The sequence below is a fragment of the Rhagoletis zephyria genome, unplaced genomic scaffold (genome assembly GCF_001687245.7).
Source record: "Rhagoletis zephyria isolate East Lansing unplaced genomic scaffold, Rhagoletis_zephyria_1.1 Rzeph_scaffold_00245, whole genome shotgun sequence".
Taxonomy (NCBI): Eukaryota; Metazoa; Arthropoda; class Insecta; order Diptera; family Tephritidae; genus Rhagoletis; species Rhagoletis zephyria.
This window is the reverse complement of record NW_016157329.1, coordinates 113538-128519: the sequence shown is the minus strand read 5'-3', so window position 1 is coordinate 128519 and position 14982 is coordinate 113538. Positions and strand designations below refer to the sequence as shown.

The window sequence follows — 14982 nt, the reverse complement described above, 5'->3', positions numbered from 1 at the left end:
ATTTTGGAAAATGGGCGTAGCACCGCCCACTTGTGATCACATATATGTATCTCGCTAACCGTTCTAGCAATTTGTACCAAGCTCGGTATGGTTATTGTGCTTGCCACATAAAAGCAAACCGTTGAAAATTGTTGAAATCGGACTAAAATTGAGGCCGCTTTTCATATAACGGTAAATTTCAGATATGCTTGAAATTTCAATATTTCGAAATTTAAGGACGCTAATGTACTTAAAATGTATACACCCCGGCTTATCATGTAGCGGTAGCTTTCGGAGAGGTGGAAAACATATATTTAATACTTGCGCCGGGTATTTAATGTTCGGCTCCGCCCGAACTTAGACTTTCTTACTTGTTGCTATATCTCTTATAGTTTTGCCTTCCTTCTTCAAATTGAGAGCAATTTTCCTTTCTGAATCGGAAAGCGGAGCTTTCGGTGCCATTTTGCTATGAAAAAAAAAGAAATAAAGCCACATTACACTGAAATGCTCTGCAAATCAATAAATTTTATATTCTTTACACACTTTCTTTTATTTCGGTTATTGAAAATTCAATAACACCACTTTTTCTGCGTTCGTGCCACTTTTTTTTCCTACGACCGATCGCAAGCCTTTTAGAAGTTCTTGAAAAAGCTGTTAAAGATGTATTTCACACAATTTTTGAACTTTTTATCACTTTCACTAGAATATCACACATTCGAAAAATGATTTTTCTGACCACGCCTTCTGTAGTATTGTTTCTATTTCTAATATCAAAGTTTACTTTGGTCGTGTACCACATTTTATTTCCCCCAGGTAGCTCCATTTAATGAAATTCGTTGTTGTTGTTAACCATTTGACTTTTAATAAAATTATGACATTTCATCAAATTCATGCTACCTGATCACTGGAAGAATTTTTTTTTCAAAGCAGAAGATTTTATCAGTACATTCAAAGATGTGGAATATGATGGACTTGAAAATTATGCCGGCTACATAATTTCGTAAATGGGGTTGATGACTAAGTTTCAGACTTTGTACTTTAAGCGACGATATGTTCATTGTTTAGCGGTCTGTTCAAGTCGACTTCAGGTTTTTGGCATATATTAGAAACTTTAAATTCAAAATTTGTGAAAGTTAATGGTGATAAGCTAATCACAAAGCCTAATTTTTTGCAAAATCTCATGAGAAATTAAAACTAATTTGTGCCAAAATATAACAAGGTTTTATTTGCAAAGAATATTCTTTAGAATTAGATTTTTAAATCGCAAGATTGTATTCAAAATAAGAAAATGAAAAAATAACAGCATTGCGCATGGTTTTTGTTATAAAATAAAAAGAACAATTACCATGAAGTCATCTTTAATACTTTATATCAGAGACATAACTAAATATTATAAGAGAAAATAATAAAAGTCAATCAATAATCATTATATTAAGATAAATATGTCTCAAAATAAGTCTCAAAATAAAAATCTTTGAAGACTTAAAAATATTTATCTCGCTGGAAATTATTTTAAAAAGACTTCTATTATATAAGTCTTAAAATAATAGTTATCGATGACTTAAACAAATTTCTCACACATAATTATTATCAAAAGACTTATAATTCTTGCGAATATTTTGATGACCTATTTAAAAACCCAACAATAAAATAATTATTATTCTGGGTCTCTGCTTTATATTTTATATATTTTTAATAAAAAAAATGCGAGCTACGTAAGTAAAAAAAGNTCTATTATATAAGTCTTAAAATAATAGTTATCGATGACTTAAACAAATTTCTCACACATAATTATTATCAAAAGACTTATAATTCTTGCGAATATTTTGATGACCTATTTAAAAACCCAACAATAAAATAATTATTATTCTGGGTCTCTGCTTTATATTTTATATATTTTTAATAAAAAAAATGCGAGCTACGTAAGTAAAAAAAGTACCAAGCACTGATAATGGGTTTTGATTTGAAATATTATTACATTGGTATAAATATAGGAAGGAAAATACTCCGATTTATTGTTTTAATATTATCAAAGTGACAAGACCGTTGATAATACTCACAATTTATGAAACTTCAAAAAATGTTATTATCCCCCAAAAGTGGTTTATTGAAACTAACTTCTTTTTTGTATCATGAAAGTTCTTTTTCCTTCTGTCAGTAAACTGTTTTTTTTTTGTTACAAATAGTATAAATAAGCAATGGGAAATAAGGCAAAATTTGTTTTATTTCCAACCTTATTTAGAAATAAAGCAAAACTCAGATTTTGGTATTATTTCCCAATTAAACGTGAAATAAAGCAAATTTTCCGTTATTGCCGTTGGTGTTATTTCCCCCCCCCCCATTTCCATACCAAGTTCCAGAACTCTACCATTAATACTTCCAGAGATACGTAGTATGAAAAATTTGGTTTGTATGGGAGATGTCACACCCCTTTTTACAATAGCTTAAATTTTTCTCCAAGGGTATGCGATTGATTTCGTATATCTCCATACCAAGTTCCAGAGCTCTACCATGCACACTTTCAGAGATATGTAGCATGAGAAATTTGGTTTGTAAGGGAAGTGCCACGCCCCCTTTACATATAGATTTTTTTCAGCCTAAAACCATCCTTGGGACACGTGCGGCAGGTGGCAGTTTCAAAAAAATCGGTTCAGCCGCTCTCGAGCCTTGCGAAAACTAACAAACGGCTTTCTAAATATATATTAGTTGAGATATATTATATATTATAATTATATTTTGACAGTATCCGTTGTTTCTGATTGGCGCAAAAAAATCTTGCCTAGTGACGAATTCGCCCCTTGATATGGTCGTTACTTAAAGCTATTTATATTCGAAATTGCATGAAAATTGGAAAACAGGAATCTATAAGCTTATCCAGGCAAAAAGCTACCTACGTACCGAATTTTAAGCAAATCGGACCATAAAAACGATTTCTTCGAATTGATCGGTCCCTGGTCCACTTCTCGGAAAACATGGATCATATATGCTAAAAAGATACCTACGTGCCGAATTTAAAGCAAATCGGACCATAAAAACGATTTCTTCGAATTGATCGGTCCCTGGTCCACTTCTCGGAAAACATGGATCATATATGCTAAAAAGATACCTACGTGCCGAATTTAAAGCAAATCGGACCATAAATACGATTTCTTCGAATAAATCGGTCCCTGGTCCACTTCTCGGAAAAGATGGATCACATATGCTAATGCATGCCAAAAAGCTACCTACCTTCCGAATTTTAAGCAAATCGGACCATAAATACGATTTTTTCAAATAGATCGGTCCCTGGTCCACTTCTCGGAAAAATGGATCATATGTGCTAATATATGCTAAAAAGCTACCTACGTACCGAATTTTAAACAAATCGGACCGTAAATACGATTTTTTTCAAATATATCGGTCCGTGGTCCACTTCTCGGAAAAAATGGATGATATATGCTAAAAAGCTACCTACGTACCGAATTTTAAACAAATCGGACCGTAAATACGATTTTTTTCAAATATATCGGTCCGTGGTCCACTTCTCGGAAAAAATGGATGATATATGCTAAAAAGCTACCTACGTACCGAATTTTAAACAAATCGGACCGTAAATACGATTTTTTTCAAATATATCGGTCCGTGGTCCACTTCTCGGAAAAAATGGATGATATATGCTAAAAAGCTACCTACGTACCGAATTTTAAGCAAAATGGATCATATGTGCTAATATATGCTAAAAAGCTACTTACGTACCAAATTTTAAGCAAATCGGACCATAAATGCGATTTTTTCGAATATATCGGTCCGTGGTCCACTTCTCGGAAAAACTGGATCATATATGCTACAAAGCTACCTGCGTACCGAATTTTAAGCAAATCGGACCGTAAATACGATTTTTTCGAATAGATCGGTCCCTGGACCACTTCCCGGAAAATTGGATCATCATCATTTTAAGCAAATCGGACCATAAATGCGATTTTTTCGAATATATCGGTCCGTGGTCCACTTCTCGGAAAAACTGGATCATATATGCTACAAAGCTACCTGCGTACCGAATTTTAAGCAAATCGGACCGTAAATACGATTTTTTCGAATAGATCGGTCCCTGGACCACTTCCCGGAAAATTGGATCATCATCATTTTAAGCAAATCGGACCATAATAAGATTTTTTCGAATAGACCGGACCCTGGTCCACCTACCCGAAAAAAGTAAATATTTGGTAGCCTAAAACATGGTGGTTACCGAAAGCTATTTACATACAAAATTTGATGAAAATCGGACTAGCCGTTCACGAGATTACCTTTTACAGAAAAAAGGGACTTCTCTTTATATAATAAGTATACATGAGCATGAAATGGTATTATAACTTTGGTCCGATGTTTGTAAGTACCAGAATAAGAAGAGATAGACCCATTAAAATGTATACTTAAATGATCAGAGCGTCGAGCTGAGTCGATTTAGCCATGTCCGTCTGTCCGTCTGTCTGTCTGTTTGTATGCAATCGAGTCTCTCAGTTTTCGAGATATCCTGATGAAAATTGGTAGGTGGGTGTATTTTTATAATGTATTAATCATTTGTCGGAACCGGAAGAATCGGACCACTATAACATATAGCTGCCATACAACTGATTGTTCAGATATGAGATTCTTCGTTATAACTTCTCCATTTATGCAGCTAAGAACATGAAATTTTGCAATACTTCCACCCATTATCAACAGAGAACCTAAAGTGGAAATTACAAAGATCCGGTCACTATAACCTATGGCTCCCGTACTACTGATTGTTCAGATATAAGATTTTTCGTTATAACTCCCCCATTTAAGTAGCTAGTAACATGAAATTTTGAACTGTTGTCACTCATTATCAAAAGAATACTTTCAGAGAAAATGGCGAAGATCGGGTCGCTATAACCTAAGCCTCCATACAACTGATTGTTCATATATGAGATTTTTTGCCTTTACTTCTCCATTTATGCAGCTAGGAACATGAAAATTCTCACCGATTTCACTCATTATTAACAGAATATTTACAGTGAAAATAACAAAGATCGGGGCACTATAACATATATCTCCCATTCAACTGATTGTTCAGTTATGAGAATTTTCGTTATGACTCCTCGATTTATGCAGCTAGGAACATGAAATTTTGCAATACTTCCAACGATTAGCAACAGAATTCTTACAGTGAAAATAACAAAGATCGGGTCACTTTTACATATAGCTCCCATACAACTGATTGTTCAGATATGACATTCTTTGTTATAACTTCTAAATATATGCAGCTAGAAACATGGTATTTCGCACTATTTTCACCCATTATCGACAGATAGTTTACAGTAAAATTAACAAAGTTCGGGTCACTGTAACTGATTGTTCAGATAGGGGATTTTAATGTAAAACTAATTTATTTGGACAGCTAAAACCGATAAATTTCGTAAACTATTGTATAAATAATAATACAAAGTCTACTGTGAAAATTGTCAAAATCTATGCTGTATAAGCCTTATCTCGTATACCACTGATTGTCCCTATACCAGTTTTTGCGATATATCTCCTTTATGTAGGAAGCTAAACCCATGAAATTGTGTTACCGGTTTACATACCCATCACACAGCAGTGAAAATCACTTTGATTGGTGCTATATAAGGTATATCTTCCATACCTCTGATTGTTTAGATAAGATTTTTTATATATGTAACTCCTCTATCTATGTGTGCTGTGAATATATAAATTTTTTCAAATGCAGTAATCTGTTAAAGTAAAGTTTTCAGATGTTCATGAAAGGTATGAAGCCTTCGGCATAGCCGAAGATAGCACTGCTCTTACTTGTTTTTAGATAAATTCAATGATATTTAAAAAAAAAAAGTAAAACCTTATTGCATATCTGCAGTCCAAGAGTTTTAATTTGACCTGTTATGACGGCATTGCTTATTATATAATTTATATTCAATTGTTCTACAGGTGGCAACTCCTTTCGAAAAAATAAAACCATGTTGCACATTGCTACAGGCCAAGCGCTTTAATTTGACACCCCATTTTTGAAAATCGAACGAACGGTGCAGATCTTTTATGCGGAACAAAAAATGCCTTCGCGTAATATTTTGAACTTAATTTTTTAAAGGGCGGCAACTCTTTTCCAAAAAGTTAAGCCTTATTGCCCACCTAAAGTCAGAGCCCTTTGATGTGACACCTCACTTTTGAAAATCGAACGAACGGTGTGGATCTGATGGCATTGATTATTAAATTATTTGAATGCAATTTTTTATCAGGTGGCAACTCTTTTCGAAAAAGTAAAACCTTATTGCACATCTATAGACCAAGTGCTTTAATTTGACATCTCATTTTTGAAAATCGGGCGAACGGTACAGATCTTTTATGCTGCACAAAAAATCCCTTCGCGTATTATATATATACATAGATACATATGTGCTGTAAATAATAGTTTTTTTCCTTTATCAATTTCAGGTGTATCCGCTGAGGTATACTATGTTCGCGAAGGTCACGTAAACAATTATGCTCTCAATTTCATAGTACCAGTGCCGGCGAATGTGCGGGACATTACTTTTACCTGGCAAAGTTTGGCCGGTCGCCCACTTCCTTACAGCATTAACGTGGTCTCAACAGATCAGGAAATTCTGCCGCGCCCCTTAATTAACATCTCCCAGATCGGTGAAATACCAACTAACGAGCAAACGTTTGCTATCGGCCTCAAATGCTCGGGTATACGCGCTTCCGAGGTGGACGTAACAATTTCAATTGAGGTTATACTCAATCGCGCACTCAGCAATGTAACTCATTTGGTTTTTCGACGCAAAAGGATTTGCCTACTCGCCGAACCAGAAGAGAACACAGTGCTTGGACCTGTGTTATTGGAGACCGCTGTGCCACCTCCCACTGGCATATTGACCATCATTGTTAGCAGCTCTTTGGCCTTGGCACTCGTTATCATTTTGCTCATGACCGCCTACTGTGTGCGTCGTTCGGCGAAGCGTCAAAACCATGGTCAACTCATGCGCACGTCGAGCTTCCAGCGTCTCAACACGAACGTCCCATGCCAGCAGTCTGCCACTTATATCGGTCCACCGTCTATAATTTCACCTATCCATAGTTCTTTGCCACGCAAAGTGGGAACTCAACAGCCGGAAGAGTTGCATAGGCGCATATCAGAGTTGACTGTGGAGCGTTGCCGTGTGCGTCTGTCAAATCTACTTCAAGAGGGTACGTTTGGGCGCGTCTACCGTGGTACCTACAATGACAACCAAGATGTTCTGGTGAAGACAGTGGCGCAACATGCAAGTCAAATGCAAGTCTCTCTACTGCTACAGGAGGGTATGTCGCTGTATGGCGCTTCCCATCAGGGCATTCTCTCGGTTTTAGGCGTATCGATTGAAGACCACACCACACCTTTCGTGCTCTACTCAGCGCCGAATACCACTCGTAATCTGAAGCTTTTCCTGTTGGATCCGTCTTGCGCACGGACGATAACCACTGTGCAGATTGTGATGATGTCCACCCAATTGGCGCAGGCTTTGGTACACTTACATAGCCATGGAGTTGTACACAAGGATATTGCAACGCGAAACTGCGTGTAAGTATTAGAGTTTAAATGTAGCGAAACTTTTAAGAATTTCTTAATATTTAATTGGACAAAACTTATTTTTATCGCATATAAATATGTATAATCATAATGGTGACGTGCAACAATGTCAATGGACCCTGCAGGAAATGGGACTATTTTGTAACTAACTAGCAGTCGACTAGTGATAACTATTTATTAACTATTTCCTTTGGCCGTAACTAACTACTTTTGAAGGGCGATGGCCGCAAAATAGTGAGAACTAGTTTTCTCTTCATTAGATGTGAACTAACTTGTAGCTAACTGCTTTTGGACATAAACTATCAATAAAGAAAAAAAAACAAAGATTTTTTAAATATATTATATTTTTATATATTTACTTATTTTATTTAACTTTACATATTTGCTTATTTGTTTACACGTTCTCTTGTAGGTGCTCTCATATTTGAATTCGATGAGACATAGCATTAGTGGTGGCAAACTATCGATGGCACTTTCACTGGCACCTTTTTTCACTATCGATAGTTTTTCAAAACTATCGGGTATTTTCACTATCGAAAATTTTCCAAATATAAGACACAAAAATGGTGAATGTGCATTTTATAAAGCGGCAATACTTTTATATAAAAGAATATATGGCAACTATATTGGCCTAACGTCATCAGTAGAATCGGAACGAATGTACAGTAAAGCAGCTTTAATAGTAAACGAAAAAACGGCGCACCTAAAACCTAAAATTGTTGGCATGCTATGTTTCTTATGGTGATTTCGTTTCTTCCAAAAAATGTTGCCCTTCCCCGGTGTAAAATGTGTTTCATGTTACACTCAACCCTGTAAAAAGGCATGGTTTCGCACATTTCAAAATATTAATAATATTGTCGTTTTAACCAACCATCTGATTTTCACAGGGTAGAGAAGACACGAACAGGAAATTTTCTCACCCTTTGCCTTTAATTTAGAATCGAACACGATAAGAGAAAGGGGCAATCAAAAGACGAGATTTTTTTGGTAGAAACAAAATCACCATTAAAAAAACAATTGGCTTTAGAAAGCAGAAAACGTAAATATGTTTAGTTTTCAAATCATACTTTCATTATTAAGGTAGGTCCTTATGGTCTTTAAAAAACTATACTTAATGCAATGGGTCGTATTCATAGTCAAAATTAAGTTGGCACTTAAAGCTAGTTGCAGCTTTTTGACATAATTTTGGATGGGTTATATGTCAATAAAGTTACAACCAACTTTAAGTACCAACTTAATATTGACTATGAATACACCCCAATTAGATTTTTTATCTTTTTCAAAATAAGGGACTATCGATAAACTATCGGTAGTTTGAAAAAAATATCGCCCACTATTGATAGTCGCCATTATCGACAGTTTACCACCTCTACATCACATCAAAATGATAATATAAAAATTTCGACCTTTATTTTATTTGTCCTGAATATGAAAAAGAATCTGCGAAGTGCAGAAAAAGTGTATTGAAAGTAATTTTTGAATGAGGATATTTAAATAGAAACTAAAGAAAACAAACTCCCGATAACGTCTGCATGACCCCTGCACGACTTTGCAACTAACTTAGTTTTGTCATAGCTAATTAAAAGTTAGTTATTAATCGAAATCCCGCAAAAAACCTAACTAGAAGTTGGTTATTTCAATCAACCGATAATTTTTTTTCTGCAGGGGAATTAATGTCAATTGACAAAAATTCACTTTTGTAATATCATTCACATTAGTTCAATTCGGAGAAGATCGAGCCTTGCTCCTTCCAAAAAAAGATTTACTAAATCCGATTTTTATATACTATACTAGCCGGCCACGGATGAGCGAGGCTTCGCCACGCGCTGAATGTATGCGTATGTATGTACATTTACGTATTTGGAGAAAGAAATCATATGTCATTATGTACTTCGTTTATTATATGCTTAAAAAATCGTGTCTAAATCCATTCAGTAGCGTGGTCAAAATATCTCGCCTTTCCTTTATACTATGTATAGAAGATAGTAATTTTAAAAAGGTGGCAACCCTACTCAAAAAATTAAAGTGTTTGTACATGCGAAGGCCATGCACTTTCATTTGGTATCTCATTTTTATATCCAACGAACGGTGCGGATCTTATAGTTTTTAAACAGGTGGCAACCCTTCTCAGAAAAATAATACATTATTGCACATCTAGAGGCTAAGTCTTTTCATTTGACAGTGACGGTGCAGAACTGACGCTTACGCTTATTAGGCTTGAATATAGCAATTTTCTTAACAGATGGCAGCCCTATTAAAAAAATAAGACATTAGTGATTTCTAGAGACCAATCGCTTTTATCTGACACCTCATTTTCTGTAATCCAACGAACGGTGCGGATCTTATAGTTTTTTACACAGGTGGCAACCCTATTAAAATTCTAAATAAAAAAGGTCACTCTCCTATCGATACAGAATATATTAGAGAAAATCTCGTCAAAATCCGTTCACTTCGCTCGACTTTCCTTTATACTATGTATATGTAGATAGATTTCATAAAAATGTGGGTCAATTCATAACAAATGTCCCAAGCGCGCTGAGCGGTGCATAAGAACCTACTTCTGGACTAGCCGGGAATCAGGCAAAAAATGGGAACGAAAATTCGAAAAGTATGACTTCTCTAGATTTTATTTATTTATTTATTTACGGGCTATCAGATGGGCTATGCGTTATGAAAATCTTCCGATTTTCATTGTGAAAATTCGAAACGAAAATTTATTTGTAATTTTTCTCAATTATGGTAATTTGTAAATTTTTTGTAGTAATTTCAATCGACCGATCAGGTCTTTTTACATAGAAATCATTAATAAACAAGTAAGAAAGTCTAAGTTCGGGCGTAGCCGAACATTAAATACCCAGCGCAAGTATTAGATATATGTTTTTCACCATTCCGAAAACTACCGCTCCATAGTAAGCCAGGGAGAGGGGTAGGGTGTTAACACCCCACTATTTTAAACATTTTCGATAGAACGTTCAGTTAGACATAATGAGATAAACTTATACAGTCATATGTCACCGGTATCACGCCCATTTTCCAAAATTCCAAATACTATTACTTCTTTTCAAGGGATTGTACAAAATTGGAAATAAATTACTGCAACTGAGGTAATTATGTTTCTAACGAAACTTTTTGGAGTCGTTTCAATTTTTTGATCAAAATCACTTATGTTTTTTGTGCAATTGAAAAACTGGAAAGACGGTTCAGTGCACTAGAGATGTCAGTTTTCAAAAAACATCAATGCATCGATACATCGACTATTTATACATGGAGTGGAAAACTTTCTATGCATCGAGGCAAAACATCGATATTTTCGATTCATCGATCTTTTTCCGACATCCCTAGTGGCAAGCACAATAACTACACCGAGTACAAATTGGTAGAAAGGTTACCGAGATACATATATGTGATTATAAGTGAGCGGTGCCACGCCCATTTTCCAAAATTTTATTAAAAGCGTATTTCTTGTTAAGAATTATTGCAAGCATAAATTTTCAATAAATTAGCTTTAATATTTACTGAGTTATCGAAGATTTCGTATTTCTCTAAATTACCGTTATATGGGATGTGGGTTATTGTCCTTATTTTTCGTCTAAAAATTATTGTAAATATCAGTTTTTAGTGAATACCCTTCAGTAGTTATTAAAATATCGCAGTTTTCGTATTTCTGAAAACTACCGTTATATGGGAGGTAGGCGTGGTTATCGTCCGATTGTGCCCATTTTCAATACCATCCGTCCTATGCTCGAAAGAAGTGCACGTACCCTGTTGCGTTAAGATATCTCAATTTTTACTCGAATTATCCTGTGTACAGACGGGCGGGCGGGCGGATCGCTTAATCCATTTCTCTTTTCATTCTGATCATTTATACATTTTTATACATTCGTCTATATCTATCTCGATTGGTTTTGCCTGTTACAAACAACCGTTATGTGAACAAAGTTATAATACCCTTGTGCACAAGTGCGCTCGGGTATAAAATGAAACTTTTTTGGGTTTTCCGAGTTAGCACAGTATATACAGTAATAAACCTTTTTGAGTACTCCTCGGGGGTAAAATATGCTCAGGGTTGATAATGAGAAGGACCTTGTCTTTTGCTGATTCAGAGTTGCATACAAAATTACAGTGGTATGAAAGGGTGCAGCAACCATACTAATCAGAGTGGCACAGGTAGTTTTGTAAACACACACTTTTCTTATAATTTTAATGGACCATTGAATGTGTTGGCTGAACTTATGACGCCATGACCAACGCACTCACCAACCAAATGCGTGTCTTGAATTTATACGGAAGCAATTCATAGCAATTGATATCGCATCTGTGTATGATTCATATTTGTGATATTCTATACATTGATGTTGAGTATTTTTGAGGAGTTCCGCTCAAACTTGGGTATGCTTAATGAGCGCTGTCTGGGCGAATGCGCTGGCAGGCACTGGAGTCTCTATAACTAACCAAACCTTATTTTTTTTTGGAATAAAAGATTTAAATATACTCGGAAATTTAGAGTTTTCTTTGATAAATACACAAAATTCACGTTTTTTAATAAAAAAATACGATTGAGTTGCCGCTTTATAGAAACACAAGCGTTAATTATGTAGTTAACTATTGATATTATTCTTAATTAAGCATTGATACTATACTTAATCTACATCTTGTTCATAAATAACATAATTATATAAATTTTATCCTCAAGAAGACCTTTTTCTAATCATCAGGCGAAATTCCCAACAGTAAGTGTTGCCGTGCGCAACGTTACCGACGATTTTGTGACCGGAAAATTTTATTACCAAAAAATGCTACCAGCTCTTGTCACCGCGATGCTAGGTACGTTGGTAATGCAGTGCAAATAATCAGCGATTCAGCTATGAAGAATTGTGCAAATTCTGAGATTGCATATTTCACGGGGCAATACTTTGTTACCAGCTTATGAGATGGTAACAAAATTTACCGGTTACAAACTTTTTATTACCAATGCAGAATAGACCGTTAAGCTCGCTATATCTCAGATGTTTGTGTATCGATCGACTTGAAATTTCCACACAATAAACTACGAACTATTCCAAAGAATTCAAGTTTAACAACACTTTTTAATACTAATTCCAAATAAAAATAAAGGCTCCCAAACTTTTTATGAGAATTGAGAAGTGCTTTTTTTAAATGCAAAAGTTGTGTTATTAAGTTAAAAAAAATAAAAATTTGTTTTAATACAGTATTGTAGATTGCACGTTTAGCAGTTTAGCGCGCTCCAAAGCGCTTTATAACTCGGAAAAATCAAAAATGCCCCTCTTTTTATTAATGACTTCTATGTAAAAAAACCTGATCTTCAATAGAGATGATTAAAAACAAAATTAAAAATGATCATAATTTAGAAAAATTACAAATAAATTTTCGTTACGAATTTTCACCATGAAAATGGGAAAATTTTCGAAAACGCATAGCACCTATCCGATGGTCCGTACAAAAATCTAGTGAAATAATATTTTCCAAATTTTGGTTCCTATTTTTTGTCTGCTTCCCAGCTAGTCGAAGAGTAGCTTGTTTTGCACCGCTCAGCGCGCTTGGGACTTGTGACTCATATGCATATTGTAAATAAACTTATTTACAGGTTGAAAGACATATTAACTCAACTTTCTTATGTCCTTATTGCAGGCGCGAATAATCGCAGAACATGATAAAATTTTTCGTATAATAAATTATATTATGTACATATATCGAATGGAATTTGATATTTATAAATTAAATATTTGTTGGTCGAAGTATTTGCTTGTTATTCTTATATAAATCAAAAAGACGCTATTAAAAAGCGTACTAACGTCTTTGTTTTCCTGTCTTCTGTAAGTTTGAAAGGTTAGTAATATGTATTTTTGATGACGTTAATACACATTTATTTTGTGAATTTAAGTTTAAATAACAAAATTAACTTTTCGAACATTACATATTCCACGTTTTGAGGGTGAATCAATTCCAAAGTGACTTAATGTCAATTGACATTATTTCACTTTTGGCCTGCGTACTAATGTCATTGACATTAGTTCCCTTACAAAAAAGAATTTATGTCAACTGACATTAATTCCATTGAGACTATTGCACGTCACCAATCATAATTTTTTCGCTTTCCTCTCTTTCCAGCATCGATGACCAGTTACGCGTTAAGTTGTCAGACAGTTCGCTCTCTCGCGATCTCTTTCCGGGCGATTACAATTGTTTGGGTGACAGCGAAAATCGTCCTGTAAAGTGGCTTTCTCTGGAAGCTTTGCAGCACAAGCAGTTCTCTGAAGCAAGCGACTCTTGGGCGTTTGGCGTACTTATGTGGGAGTTGTGTACATATGCGAAACAGCCTTACTCAGAGGTAGATCCTTTCGAAATGGAACATTATTTGAAGGACGGCTATCGATTAGCGCAACCATTCAACTGTCCAGATGAGCTGTAAGTATATAAATTGGTTTGGGTAGACGTGTTTTTTAGTAGGATAATAAGTTTAATACTAGCAGAGCCAGTGACATTTTTTCGTCATTATTTAGTTAAGGCCTATTTGCTGCCAGAGCTATATGGGGGTATGTTGAGTTGTCATCCTTGAAATTTGACCCTGGGTAGCAATGGGAGGCAGAACGCCCTTAACTTGTAACAAGTAGGAGCAGCGCTGTCTTCGGCTATGCCGAAGACTTCATACCTTTCATGAGTAACTGAAAATTTTACTTTAACAGATTACTGCATTTGAATAAATTTATATATTCACAGCAGGCATAGATAGAGGAGATACATATATAAAAAATCATATCTAAATAATCAGAGGTATGGAAGATATACCTTATATAGCATCAATCTAAGTGATTTTCACTACTGTGTGATCGGTACGTAAACCGGTAACACAATTTAATGGGTTTAGCTTCCTACATAAAGGAGATACATATATCGCAAAAACTGGTATCTGAACAATCAGTGGTACAAGATATTATGATTATACAGCATAGATTTTGACGATTTTCTCAGTAGACTTTGTATTATTATTTAAAAAATAGCTTACGAAATTTATCGGTTTTAGCTGTCCAAATAAAGGAGTTTTCCAGTAAAACCCCATATCTGAACAATCAGTTGTATGGGGGCAATAAACAGGTTATAGTGACCCGATCTTTGTTAATTTTATTGTAAACTTTCTGTTGATAATGAGTGAAAATAGGGCGAAATTTCATGTTTCGAGCTACATAGATGGAGTAGTTATAACAAAAAATCTCATATCTGAACAATCAGTTGTATGGGAGCTATATGTAAAAGAGACCCGATTTTTTTTTATTTTCACTGTATATTCTGTTGTTAATGGGTGGAATTATTGCAAAATTTCATGTTCCTAGGTGCATAAATGGAGGAGTTATAACGAAAATTCTCATAACTGAACAATCAGTTGTATGGGAGATATATGTTATAGT

At 34.9% G+C, this 14982-nt stretch overlaps 1 protein-coding gene across 1 annotated transcript; it reads left to right on the top strand.

The window, feature by feature from the left end:
• The first annotated feature begins 4492 nt into the window (after positions 1-4492).
• dnt (tyrosine-protein kinase Dnt) lies at positions 4493-13988 on the top strand. The gene is made up of 3 exons (XM_017609661.1): positions 4493-4502; positions 6427-7549; positions 13688-13988. Exons 1-3 carry the CDS (start codon positions 4493-4495, stop codon positions 13986-13988), a joined length of 1434 nt encoding a protein of 477 aa, XP_017465150.1.
• The last annotated feature ends 994 nt before the right edge of the window (positions 13989-14982 follow it).

Excerpts from the sequence above, each read along its gene's own strand:
- dnt (XM_017609661.1), top strand. Across the intron at positions 7,550-13,687 it reads ATTGCAACGCGAAACTGCGT|CATCGATGACCAGTTACGCG; the intron begins GTAAGTATTAGA and ends CTCTCTTTCCAG.